The following is a 14,445-nucleotide window of genomic DNA, read 5'->3' as shown; positions in this document are numbered from 1 at the left end:
GGACTTCAATTCAAATATTTGTTGTCAAGGGGTAAATATCAAATTAACTTGGACCCAAAAGGAACAAATAAAGACCCCTTAAAGATTGAGTCATTCTCAATTTCATCCTTCTTCCAGACCCTAACTACATAATGGCCTGGTTACTAGTCTTGGTATAAAATCTTCTGTTCTGAATTTTTTTTTGCTGCTCCTTAAACCCTTTCTCCTTTCTCTCCATAAAATTCATCAGGTAACTCTCAAAACTAAACCCTTTTTTAGATTTCATTAATTTCCATTACAATCATGGTTTATTATTAATATTGAAACATGGGTTTGATGATATTGATATTCTTTTTGTTTGTGTAGAAAAAGCTAAAAAAGTTTTGATTTCTAATTGGAGATATGCAAGGAGAAGGGATTGTTCAATCATTGTCAAGCTTGTCTTGTGTTCGATGTAGCAAACCTGCAAGTCTCCAGTATGTTAATCTCTCCTTTTCTCTTAATTTCATAAAAAGAATGAATCTTTATTTACACTAGAGAATATATTAGAAATATAGAGAACAGTCTGCTAAGATTACAAAAAAAGGAACAGGAACCTGTTGTTAGGTTAGTGGGGTAATAAAGATTTGTGGGTTTTATATATTTTCTCTAAAGCTGTCCACTATATGTATGAAGTATGTACAAACCCTAGTTAGCAATTCGGGATTCGGCAAACGTACGGAACTGCAAACGTACGAGTATTATACGATTTTGTAAAACCCAAATGCGGTCCAAAATTCGGTCAACGGAACGTGATTCGTCAGTAATTCGGAACGGCATACGTACGTGTATAATTCGATTTATAAGTGTGAGTTCGGATCTGAAAATTCGGTATCTATATATAATAAATAATTAGTATTTATAAGGTCGTAGACTAATTTTTATGCATACATGTGAGTTATTTAAAGAAAAAATAAACTTAATATGATGATATTAATAATATATACAACATTAGTCATCAAAGAGGACGTGGTATAGTGGTTTAGATCTCTCTCACCTTCACCTTCAAATCTCTTCTGTCATTTTTGTTTCATAAAAATTACAACAACATCTAATATTGGGTCGTGTATGCTTGGGAGGCTGTAAAGCCCAAAAAATAGGGCCTTTGAAAACATAAAAGCTAAAGAATTTCTGACGAATTAAGCGGACGTATTATTCGGGATACGTAAAGTTCGTGAATGATTCGCGAATAATCCGGAAATGCCACATAATACGCGTTTTGGGTTCGGAGTTGCAAACGTACGCGAATAAAACGATAAAATTCGTGATACGGAAAAATTCGCGAATGATTCGCGAATCATTCGCGAACTTACTAACTAGGGTACAAACTATTTATTCAAGAGAGGAAAATATGATTATTTATTATTATTTTTTTGGACTAATGGGATAAGAATGTCTGTTTAATCGACTTGGATGAATGTTGTCTATGTCTATTCTCACAAAAATTGTTGGGTCCTTGCTAATTTACTGTTTGAAGGGGTGGGGAAGTGGAGGATACAGACAAAACATGTTTGTTCTAGTTAAATTCAGTCTGTAACTAGAGGGAAATATTTCTTGACATAGCTAAACTTTCAGATGAAATTATGGTTTTCAGCAATGTGTATTAACGAAATGGCACAATCATATTCAACTAAAACTGATTGATAAATTTCCATAATGTCGTATCTTTTCTATGCAGATGCCCAAAATGTATGGACTTGAAACTTCCTCGTGAGGGTGCCTCATTCTGGTATGTATACGGTCCAACTTTGCCTTCTTCCTTCTCCTAAAATTTGTGGTTTCATTGGGTACATTGACCCTATTTTTTTCTGTTTTCCACAGCCTCCCTATATATAAACTTGCTAACCATTATCTGGCTAACCAGGATTCTGAAGTTACTTTGAATCTGGTTTATGCTTTGATTTTTCTCTACTGACGTATTCTTTTGCAGCACCCAGGATTGTTTCAAGGCATCATGGAGCTCTCATAAGGCAGTTCACTTGAAGGCAAAGTTGTCCACGATGACAGATCAGTTAAATTTGGACGCAGATACTGATGGTTGGCTATATTGCACAAGGAAAGGCCAGGGGCGATCGGGCTTTGCTCCTAATTTTGATTGGACTGGGTATTTCTCTATAGTTGTCTATTTCAATATTCAATATGGATGTGTACCATCTTGTGATTGGTGTTCGTGAGATGGTTTTTCATTTAACCAAACAGTATGTGAAATGTTAACTATGAAAATGTCTGCTAACCCCAACCTGCAGAAACATTGTGAACATGTCAAATAGTTTATTTCTGCCGATGTTTGGTTTAAATGTCAAACACTTGCATGTTTTTATGGAATTTTGACCAAATTTGCTTTTTGTTCAACGACAGGCCGCTAAGACCATACCCTATCTCAAGTATGCGTACTGTGCCGGCACATATTGACAAGCCTGACTGGGCAGAGGATGTGAGTTCTATTTTGGACTAGTTTTTGGTTTCTGTATTGATGTTTCCATGGTATTTGTAAAATCTAAGAGAGTAATGGTGATATGTTACTATGCTGCCGAATTACGATCCTTCTTTTTTCTTGGAATTGGCAGGGAACACCAAAAATAGAGCCATATAGTGATCTGCAAAATACTGTGGAGGTAAGCTTGAATTTATGGATCTTCAAACATATATCCGTGTGATGTTACACTTTGATGAGTGGAATAAATCTTCTTACTGTTTGCATTTTATCTATGAAGATCAAAACTCCTGAACAGATTAAGAGGATGAGAGAAACTTGTCGAGTAAGTTCCTAATTCTTAAGATTATTTTTAGTTGAAAGCTTTCCCAGTTTGTTGTTTAGGGAGTAAAATCAGAAGTTTTACATTGAATTTTGCTCCTTCATATTATCAGCTTGGTAGGGAGATCTTGGATGCAGCTGCTCGTGTAATTCGACCAGGCATTACTACTGACGAAATTGATAGAGTGGTCCATGAGGCAACAATTGCTGGAGGTAAGTTGATGAACCTTGGAACTAACAGCTAAACGTACATGGTCTTCTTTTTCTGTCGTCGGACATAAACTTATCTTACATCGCGGAATCATGAAGGTTCATTTATGCTCCTCTGTCTCTCTATAGAAGTGATTTACCTGGAATTTAGATGACATATGATGGCTTATGCTGAACGATGTTATACTTGTGCATACTCAGAAAAAGAAATTCTCTTACGCGCAGCATATTATAGCCATTGATTTCTTTTTTAAACTCATAACTGCTTATACAAGTTATGTTCTGAAGAGGCCCACATGCTCAGCTCTACAGTTTCTTGATAAGTTGTTTCTGGTTTTTTTGTTGGTTCTTATCACATTTCAGGAGGATATCCATCTCCCTTAAATTATCATTTCTTCCCGAAGTCTTGCTGCACGTAGGTACTTCTTCAATATGTGTTCCTTAAACTTCAATTGTAACTCGAGGCAAGACATTGTTAATCCATATGCTCCTTCTGTGTGGTCACAGGTCAGTAAATGAAGTCATCTGCCATGGAATTCCAGATGCCAGGTATATATAATCATTTATCTTGAATCTGCGATTACCTCTCTTTTCATGCTAATAAACCAAAGAATAGCCATATGTTTAACCATGTTAAAAATGTTAGTTCAATCTTTACATTTGGTTTGAAGATATCTATATGGAAAGATAACGATATAGATGCTTCATCTGAACTTAATACCAATAATGTTCTGGATCCCTTTGCATTTTATCCTATTGGTTATTGATTAATACTTTTATTTTGCAGGAAATTAGAAGATGGCGACATTGTGAACGTTGATGTATCTGTTTATTACAAAGGTTGCCATGGTAAGATGCTTGTTCATACTTATCGCGTACATTTTCCGTGCCCTTTCTGACATAGTTTTACAGTCACTTTTTGGTAACAATTGTATAATACATGTGGTATGTAGGTGATCTTAATGAAACATTTTTTGTGGGAAACGTTGATGAAGCATCTCAACAGCTGGTTCGTTGTACTTACGAGTGCTTGGAGAAAGCTATAGCGATAGGTATGTTTGAATTACTAGCATAAACAGAACTCAATCCACTTATATTATTACTATGTCTAATATTTGTCTGGTTTAAATTCATACTCTGCAAATATCTTCATGCATCTGGTATGCTAACCGTTGGGCATCAAAACTAATTTTTCAAATATTTGTTCAAAACACCAGTTAAACCTGGAGTTCGATTTCGTGAAGTTGGAGAGGTCATTAATCGACATGCTACAATGTCAGGACTCTCTGTGGTAATTTTAATATCTCTTTAGAATTTGTTATCCTTACAAATTCTGCTCAAGTAGTAACAAGTTTTCACACTGTTTTTATCTTTAATCTGTTAAAATAGGTGAAATCATACTGCGGACACGGTATTGGCGATCTATTCCATTGTGCTCCTAACATTCCTCACTATGCAAGTATCCTTTGTGAGCTGGTCTTTGAATAGTATCAGTCTTATTTTTCCTAACCTAACTAAGATATAGCTCCAAGTCACCTGTTTTTTTTTTTTTTTTTTTAAATTGGTTCCAAGTCACCTGCTATCATGTCCAAAATCTGGCTGTTTGTTTTAGGGTGAATGAATAATGGTGCACTTCAGCCCATTTGGCTCTATGAAACTACTCCATGCTGTCCACATTATTAGTATAATCTGTTTTAACTCAAGCATAGAGGCTTTCTACTGTCAGTTCGTGTTAAACCTTGACATAAGTACAGGAAATAAAGCTGTTGGAGTGATGAAAGCAGGGCAAACTTTTACAATTGAACCTATGATCAACGCAGGTTATAATTTGAGACTTTTAAATAGTGAAATCATTATGTTTGAAAATGCACCTGGATTTTTAATCAATATCAATATGCCACTTTTTTATTGTAGGAGTGTGGCGTGATCGATTATGGCCTGATGGATGGACAGCTGTTACTGCTGATGGCAAACGTAGTGCTCAGTTTGAACACACACTTCTGGTAATTTGGTCTTTCAGTGTCTGCTTATATGCTATGGTTCATCATACTGCCTGTCTGTGTTGTCTGCGGTGCAAGCGAGGCTAGGCACCCAACACATCGGTGCCTAGGCAACTCATTTTGCACGCCTAGGTCGTAGATATTCTGGAGATTTGCCTGCAATCTTTCTGCATATGCATATGGTTATCACAAAATAGAACTTTAAAAAGCTATGTAGATAACATCCACAACAAGAAATGAGAGAGCAACGCACCAAGCAGTAAAATGAAGTTCTACCCTAAATTTATAGGCGCCCTTGACAATGTAGCTGCTTTTCTAGGTGCCCTTGACAATGTAGCTGCTTTCCATATTCTCAAATGAGTTTTTCTAACATGGTTCTCGACTTAAATAAAGAATGGATACTGTATGACAGTATGAGACTTAGAGACCTAAAAATGATCAGTTTACTATACTGCTTGTCTGCCATGTAATGGGCATGCTAACCGAATTAGCATCCGAAATTACTTAGATATCTGGTCAAATTCATTATTCAAATCATCTTGAATTTCACCAAATATGTATATGATGTTGCTATGGGTGAGATGATTCTGATGACTCACAATGACAGTGCTTGTATCTTGTTAGTGCCTATCTAGTTGAATGAACAGTTTGGAGAAGTCCGTAGCTGTACTAGTAGTAGAACTTGGTACATCGCATACCAAGAAGGGGAATATATGGACATCTGAATTTTCCTGCTGTATTTGTAGTTGGTAATACACAGTTATTATGGGATGAATTGATTATAACAATATGACCCATAACCACTTCCTAAATTTTGTCTGAGCCTTTATAATTCGAAAACCAGAAGTGAATGCATGATTAAGTTTTGTAACTACTCTTTTGTTGGGTATAGGTTACGGAATCTGGAGTCGAAGTTCTTACTGGAAGGTTGCCTTCCTCACCAAAAGTGTTCCCATGGTTGGATGCATAACTGCTGTCCTAATATGTTAGCGGAGATAGCTGGTAATTACTTACACAGGTTGTTGACATAAAGATAAAACAAGTAATTACATCAATGTAAAACATCAGATGAATTTTGTGTGGTGTCCTATTTTATCACTTCTGTATTATTGGTTTGATGCATCAAGAGCATCCTAACCAACTGTGTTCCAGATTCATGAGTTGAGTGAGTTCTTATTATATTTTTGTCCGTTTGTCGTAACTTGGTTCAGTTTAATGCATGATGGTTGATGATGACCCAACTAAAGGTGTTTCCATTTCTTACCACACTCCACCATTTGCAGGCCTGCTGACTTATATTATGTGTCATTTGCATGTAGAAATCAACTTGTTGTTTGGCTTGTCGAGTCATTTTTGTTAGATAAACAATTTTCAGATACTAAAACTGAGATCCATACCTTGGATTCAATCATCTTCAAATTCTATATAAATTACTTGATTACATTGGGGGAAAGAAAAGAAAGACCAGTTTATGGACATTCAATGATGCTTAATCATCTGAGTTGTAGCTTCAGATGATAGTGTGTGCTTAATCACTCAAACAACTGAAGCTTCAGAGACAACAGGCTGAACGCAGCGGGTCTTGCGCCCAGAAAAGCAAAGTTTGAAGATCCCAAACCCGATAAATAAAATTATCATGACACCTACAATCACAGCCGCCATCCATAGCTTCATATTCCATGGATCTTCTAAACCAAAATCATAGCCTGCAAACATTTTTTTCTGCTCCAATTATTTCTTCCTCAGTCACGGGATTCCTCAACAACCAATCAACTTTCAAAGAGAGAACGAATAATTGAGGAGGGCCCTTACACCTAGCTTTGCCTGAAGAGATGAAACTGGAACCAGCTGAAACACCTTACAACCAGAGAAAATTGAAGAAGGAAAGGAATGTAAAACTGAAATTTCTATCTTGCATCTGTTTCTTTATTTATGTGTTATTTCGAGTAAAAACTTGGTGAAGTGCTGAAGGAAGTGACTTGGTGATCTTGTTTGCAAGTGTTTAGATGGGATGGAAGGTAAGGCTGATGTTACTTCAGAGAGTACAGTACAGTGTAGGACTCTCTATTTATTGTAAAGTGAGTGAGAGAGAGAATATGTTTGTTTGTGTCATTGTGTGTGTGTGTGAGGAGTTTGGGTAACACAGTTTCACTGGGATTGTCTTGAATTAAGGGAAAATATGCTCCGGTTCTTGGACATTTACCTATCTTTTATGGCTTTTATGGTGCAGGTGTTTTGTGCTTCCCTTAGCCCTAGGGAAGGTATTCTGGTCTCCTCAACCAGCTAAATGGTTCAGTTGTTTTGTGCTTCCCTTAGCCTCAGGGAAGGTATTCTTGTCTTTTATAACCGTCTGCCTAGCTATCTGCAAAACAAACTTCCTAATTGTCCTTCTTCAACAGAACCATCCGACTAGTACAAACAAGAAAAATCTGAGGCAACAAATCGAGCACATCGCCAATACATTAAATTCTTGTGATTGTGGCTCTTGCTACGGATTCTGGTTTGTTGTGATTCTAAGTACTGAAATTCTAGTGACTGAGATTAGTTTTTGTGGTTCTTTTTTTATTTTCTTCTGTTCTCGTCGCTGCTTCCCCATACTGTTTAATCTTTGTTTTGAGATTTTTTCTTTTGTTTAGCCTTTGCTTTGAGATGTTAATGGTCAGGTAGATTTTGGTATTGCAGCTTAGGTTGAGGAAGATCTTAGGGTCAAGGTCTTATAAAAGTATGACACCTAGGATTTAACATTTAAGACATTTTCTACTAAATTTTCATCTCTAATGCAAGGATCTAGATAATAATAACATGGCTAAGTTAGGATTAAAGAGGAAGTCTAGATTAGACTTTCTTCATGACCGTGGGCCACATCATCATTTTGTCTCTAAATGTACTAATTGGCAAACAAGTGTCCCTCTGTGAATTGTATACACTTGAATTTCTGATGTTCAGAAAATACGATTTCTAAAACATAAACACGAAGTCTTGTTAAATACAAACACGAAGTCTTGTTAAATACAAAATGTGCTATCACTTTAAATGTCCAGAAAATATACATGGCATCTCATCATGGTGGCCAGATGAGAGCTGCTATCTTCCCCAACATAAATACAAACTGTAAGCTATGTAGTGAAGGTCAGGAATCTCTAACTCACCTTTTCCTTGACTGTAACTTTGCAACTCAGGTATGGATGCATTTTAATTTAGATAAACAGTTTGTTACAAATGGTACAATAGCTTTTCATGATTGGCTCAATGACTGCTTTGCACAACAGCATAGAGATAGGTTTGGAGTCAAATGGAAGGTTTTAGGTAGTGTAATCATCTGTTTTATTTGGAAAGCTAGGTGCAATATTAATTTTAGAAAGGAAAGTCAAAACAGTGTAACAACGGCAGATAACATAGCCAAGTATATAAATGCTTATTTGACTGTAAACAAATCAGGATGTAATATAATGCACTCTCTATTCTATACTCGTATGGATGACGAAAATCTGAAAATAACTACTCAACAAACCAGGGAACAAACAGCCCAGATGACCTTGAAAATGAACATAGTTTTATCAATGAGAGACTCTGCAGCTAAGGCAGGAACTGGGCTAACTCTTTGTGATTACGTAGGTACAATCAGAGAAGCCAGAGGACTCGATGCAAACTGCACTTCCTGGAAACAACTAGAGATCCAAGGGCTGAAGCGGCATTTCGATGGGCAACAACATGGAGTGGTCACACTATCTCGTTTTGAAGCAATTCTGAACCTACTCTTCTGCTGCTGATAGGAAAGTATGCAACAACAAGGGAACAAAGATATAAGATAAGTGCAGATTTCAGAAACAAAACGAAGTTTGAAATTAACTTCCTAGCCCTGGATTTTATTTTGGTTAGAAGAATAGATGTAACAGGGGCCGCAAACTTATCAGTTTTTTGTAACAAGTATGCCATCCATCACACATGGAAGGACACTACTCTAAATGCTTTATTAATCTATTTGAACATTCAAAGATGGAATGAAATATGTAACCGTAATCCGTAACTCTTTTCAGAGTGACAACGGAAATTATAATTCTATAATATGAGGGAAACCTCCTTTTTCCAAAAAAAAATAAAAAAAAAATCATGATGACCAGATACGCTCAACAATAGAAGTATTAAAATATCTGGCTAAATTGGGGTCTAGGCCAAATTATTTGGGCCTACGACTACATGACAGAAAAGATTATTAAGAGATGAACAACCAATTTACTCTTTATCAAATACTAATATTACAAATGTGTCCCCATTAAATCCTAATAATAAAACTAAAAACTTAAGAAATCAAAATTAAAATTAAAATCAAAACTAGAATCAAAATCATAAAACTAAAAACTTAAATCAAAATAAAATCAAATTCATTTCCATCTCCACCTCCAACAGATTCTTCTTCTCTTCTTCTCCCCTAATACGAACCATCTTCAATTGTCAAAAAAGAAGATGAAATGGCATGAATCAAGTACTTTTTTAGCAACCCAATCCCCTACATTAGGTTTTAGCAACATGCAATCACTCAAAATTTGATTTTTTTTTTGAAATCAAAGTGTTCAGGGTTTATTAGAATCGGTTTACGTCAATGTACTTATAAACCGATTTTATTTAGAAACGGTTTATGTTGATGCCCACAAAGACCGATTATAGTGAATGTGTTTTCTGGTTGGAAATATTAAACCAGAATCAGTCTATGTTAATGTCCACATAGCTCGATTCTGGTATGGGAGAGAACCGTTTTTTTCTGTATAATTTTTTGGTTAGAATCAGATTACATGTATGTTCACATAACCCGATTGTACAACCTTTGATCTCTTAACTTCTGTGCCCATAATCGGATTATTTAAGGGTCCACATAAACCGATTTTTATTGATGTTCCCCAAAATCGGTAGATATGGTATACTTACATAAACTGATTCTGGGTTAATGTGATGAACATCAACCGATTCATTAACCATGTTTGAATTTTTGCACAAATATTGAAATTTTTATCTTTATATTATAGAGCATGAAATTTTAAATTGAACGCAAAAAGAATGAGGTCATTCCGACATCGGAAGAAGAAGTTATGAGCAAAACATTCGAAGAAATGCACAGATTAACAATCGGTTTATGTGGGCATTAACATCCACCGATTCTGGACGAGTTTTTTCAAAAAAAAAACGATCTGATGAAGAATCAAGATTAGTTAATTTCTAGTTTAATTTGATTAAACATCAATTAATCACCCGATTAACGCTAATTAATCAAAGGGTGAATTATCCATTTTTAAAAATAATTGGATGAGGGGTGTTTTTTTTTACCTTTCAATGACCTTTTTTGTCTTGTAGTCGTAGGCCCAAATTAATTGGCCTAGTTCCCAATTTAGCCAGGTTAAAAAAGAGGTGATGAAGCTTGTCTATATATTAGGTGCACTAAATAATATTAAATGTACTTCGTTGTGCACAGGGAATCCAGCCACAGATGGCCTTAAGAACTCGGTGACTCCTACTGAGGAAGCGTCGGTTCACTGAGCAGTTGAAAAACAGTCATAAACATAGAGTTCAACAATATATATGTAGGGGTTAAACATCGCACCCATAGGAATTATACGAAGGGATACTATTATAAGGGGACGAACGTACTCGCACGTAGTGTATTCCGAATGACGAAGCTAATGACGTCATAAGGTCACGAGTAAAGTGTGACGTCAGTGCAAAGTCCCAAGAGTATATGCGAGAAGACCCCAATGTAAGCGTGCGAGGACATCACACGCCAAACCCGAAAATAGAAGCTTTATTAGTTGTCCTCCATTATGTAAAACTCCTATATATAGGACCAACTACCACTGTGTTGGGGGAGAGATCTTTTTGAGAGTAGAGATAGATTTTAGGAGAGAGAAAGTTGTATGCTCCCCAAGTTAAGGGTTTTACTTTTCTTCTTTGTATTGATTTCTAAACTTAATAAAATCCTTCAAAGCGTTCTTCATGATGATTTCCTAGTTTATTGTATAGATTATCTAAGGGTTGTAGTATTAGGATTTTCTGCTACTATATTTTGGCGCTAGAATACAACTCGGGAATGGGATTGTACCTTTTTGTGAAAGTTTTAAGTTGATTTCTTGAAAAAATTCTTATTGTCCTTGTTTTTGTGAAAGTGTTCGAATATTTTCTCGGAGTTTCGACATTTGGATTCACTATTTAAAACGCAGTTTTTATTTAGGAAGGAAGTTTTGGATTTGCATAAGCTTAGGGTTTGTTATTTCAGGAACGCAATATGGAGAGACGAACATCTGCAAGAGAAAATGCAACACCGATTAGGAGGAGTAGAATAATTGCAGGTAGAAGAAGAGGCGAAATTGCAAAGACATCAAGAATGGGAAGGAGGAACAACAGACCTCAACCGATCAGATCTCAGATCCAGCAGGAACCAAGGGAGAATATCCAAAGAAATCTTGATGAAGTAAGTGTTCACAACATGGATACAGATACCGTAGAAGAAAATGAAGAGGGAACACAACATGAAGAAGCATTAAGAGAAAATGAAGACAACATGACCATTGGAGAACTAAGGCAGCGATTAGCAGAGGAAAGAAGAAGAGAAGAGGAGCAACATGCGAACTTGACGCGACAAAATGATGAGCTAAGAGTAGAAAATCAGCGATTACAAGAGCAAAGGTCATAATCACGATCCGGAACAACACGTGCGAGCTCGAGATCGAGAAAAAGAAGGAGTACCACCAGGATAAGTAGATCTGAGCATGGAGATAATACACAAGGACAATTTATGGATAATAGTTTGGATGACAATTTCAGGCGAACGAAAAATCGCAGGAGGAGCGCGAACGCCATCGCATAGAAGATCGATATGTCCAAGTAGGAGAGGATGAACACAGGCGAAGACATCATATAGAAGGTAGATTGGAGCAAAATGGAGAATACAACCGCATGCATGATACAGCGAGAGAACGATGCAGAACAGGCAAGGATGATACTTCATGAAAGAGAGATGCTGAGTCAAAAAAATGAGAGGGATAGAGATGCACAGGAGCACGCGAGAAATGAAAGGGAGAGGCGAAGAGAAAGAAGAGACGATGAAGAACAACAAGAACTAGAAGAAGCCATATGACAAAGCAGGCACGAAAACAGATTGAGGCAAGCCCGGTTGAAAAGACCTAGACTACAAAAAGAAGAAGACATATTCCCAAACGCCGAAATTTTAAGAGAAATAGCAGAACTAAAAGAATTAGTAACAAAAGGGAAAGATGGAGGAAGGAGGCATCTAGAAGAAGCAGCAAGGACACCCTTCGCGCGGCGAATACAATCAGTATCAATACGAAGAAAGTGCACGCTACCCCCGTTTCCCAGCATCTATGATGGATCTACATGTGCGATGCAACATACTAAGACATACAACTTAGCTTTGTTACAGTATGAGGATAACGACGCGGTCCTATGCAAATATTTTCCAGCAAGCCTCGCAGGAGAATCTTTGAAGTGGTTCGATGGATTGCCAGTAGGTTCAATAAAGTCATTCGACCATCTGCAGAGTTTGTTCTTGGGGAAATACATCAGCAGCAGTATGCTAAAGCCAAGAATTGAAAAAGCATTCAGCCTACGAAGGAGAACGAACGAAATCCTGTGAGATATAACCAATAGATGGAGGACAATGAGCAGCGAAATGGAAGGGCGAGTGGATGAAAGAAATCTCATCTTAGCATTCATTAATGCATTGTTTCCAACTGACTTGTTGTTCACACAGCTGTTCAGAATAAAAGACAAAATAACGATGGCGGAGCTATGCGAATACTAGGAAGAATATATCGCTCTTGAAGAAAAGCAAAGAGAAATGGAGTCCTACCCAGTTGAAGTCGCGAGCGAAATAATAGGAAATGCAAGTCTGTTACCAAGGATGACGAACGATGTTGCAAGCACTTCGCAGGGAAGCAAGGAGAAGTTAATAGTAGAAGATCAACAAAAGCAAGTAGACATGAATAACAAAGACCAAGAAATGTATGAGCAAGAATACATAGATAGGCAATATAATAATCATGGAGGAAAAAACAAAGTCGCAAGATACGATAATCATGGAGACGGATATGGAGGAAATAGGAGGTATTACAATCAAGGCACGAACTACCGAGCCCATGAGGAGGTCAGGATGCCACCTCTTAACACAACAGTGGATAAAGTCTGGAAAGATATTATATTAATGGAGGAGATAACACCACCACCTAATCTGGGGCAAGAACCACCATCGGGAAGAAGAAGTACAGAAATCTGCGTTTATCATCGTTTTCATGGCCATACAACGAATAACTGTAAGAACATACAACGGATCATATTAAGAATGATTAGGAAAGGAAAGCTTAACCACTTCCTAGCTACACCACTACCTCCTCCACCACAACCGCAACCAACAACAGGTAGACAGACGTCAGGAGCGGACAAACGAAAAAACACTTTTCTAATAGAAGTGGGAGCGAATGCCAAGAATCTACACTGTAACTCAATAATATACTCATTCAAAAGTATAGAAGACTTACACGACAATGTGTTAAGACGCGTATTTGCGATGGATGTCGAAGGGAAGGAGATAATGAACCTAGCAAAGATACCAAAACTCAAAGAATGACAGAAACAACCAATCACATTTAGCGCAGAAGAAATCACTACACCAAATTTTCGGATTAGAAACAGAACTGAGTCGTTACTAAAACGGGTTGTAACGGCTCTTGCCTGTTTCAAAAAAAGGTGTTACATTCTTTTTGTACGACAATGGGGCTGTTACGAATTCTGGGTTGTAACGGCTTTAGTAACTCGTTACGAAATGACACGTGGTAACAGCTTAAGGCCGTTACGAAGTTTTTGTAACAACGTCGTCGTAACATATTTAAGCCGTTACTACGTGGCAGGTTAGTAACACGCGTGAGCCGTTACTACGAGGCAAATTGAAACAGCTCAGAGCCGTTACGAACTCTTTTTGTAACAACAAAAAAATTACTGCCAGTCAACCTTGACCAATTTTGACCAGGTCAAGGTTGGCTGGCAGTTCATTTTCTGCCGGAAATAAGTCGGAATTCCAAATACCCTGCATATACCTTCCAATCCATTCATCATCCACATTCAGCGATAATTTATTCAATTTCACATTCAATCCATTCATATCAGGTTCATATAAAAAAAGAACTGAAATTTTCCTAAGTACCATTTTTTTTTTGTTAAGTATCAAATTTCCAAGGGAATACATAGAAACTTAATGTCTACATAGAACTTATAAGATATAAACTTACTAACTGTCTAAATAGAACTTACAAAACTTTAATCTGCTAAGGGACCTTATAACTGATTTGTTCTCCAGCCTTTCCAATCAAAAAAAGCATCATTCAACAAGCCAAAGGGAGAGATTACCATGCGAATCCCTCTTAAGGCAATCTCTACAGAAATAACCTTTTGTGTCGTGGACGT

The 14,445-nt window shown here is 36.9% G+C and overlaps 1 protein-coding gene across 1 annotated transcript; it reads left to right on the top strand.

The window, feature by feature from the left end:
• Positions 1–112: 112 nt before the first annotated feature.
• On the top strand, positions 113–6,224 carry LOC113306524 (methionine aminopeptidase 1A-like). Its single transcript, XM_026555453.1, has 17 exons — positions 113–229; positions 346–455; positions 1,697–1,747; positions 1,949–2,122; positions 2,377–2,452; positions 2,586–2,633; positions 2,733–2,777; positions 2,887–2,986; positions 3,347–3,398; positions 3,491–3,532; positions 3,771–3,832; positions 3,937–4,035; positions 4,201–4,274; positions 4,373–4,442; positions 4,738–4,803; positions 4,898–4,986; positions 5,876–6,224. Exons 2-17 carry the CDS (start codon positions 382–384, stop codon positions 5,951–5,953), a joined length of 1,200 nt encoding a protein of 399 aa, XP_026411238.1. The 5' UTR covers positions 113–229; positions 346–381; the 3' UTR covers positions 5,954–6,224.
• Positions 6,225–14,445: the final 8,221 nt, after the last annotated feature.

Source organism: Papaver somniferum, chromosome 8 (assembly GCF_003573695.1).
Source record: "Papaver somniferum cultivar HN1 chromosome 8, ASM357369v1, whole genome shotgun sequence".
Classification (NCBI taxonomy): domain Eukaryota; kingdom Viridiplantae; phylum Streptophyta; class Magnoliopsida; order Ranunculales; family Papaveraceae; genus Papaver; species Papaver somniferum.
This window is presented reverse-complemented; position numbering and strand designations above follow the sequence as displayed.

Coding starts and splice junctions, on each gene's coding strand:
- LOC113306524 (XM_026555453.1), top strand. CDS start 382: ATGCAAGGAGAAGGGATTGTTCAATCATTGTCAAGCTTGTCTTGTGTT. Junction 456..1,696: donor AGCAAACCTGCAAGTCTCCA/GTATGTTAATCT, acceptor TTTTCTATGCAG/ATGCCCAAAATGTATGGACT. Junction 3,399..3,490: donor TTCCCGAAGTCTTGCTGCAC/GTAGGTACTTCT, acceptor GTGTGGTCACAG/GTCAGTAAATGAAGTCATCT.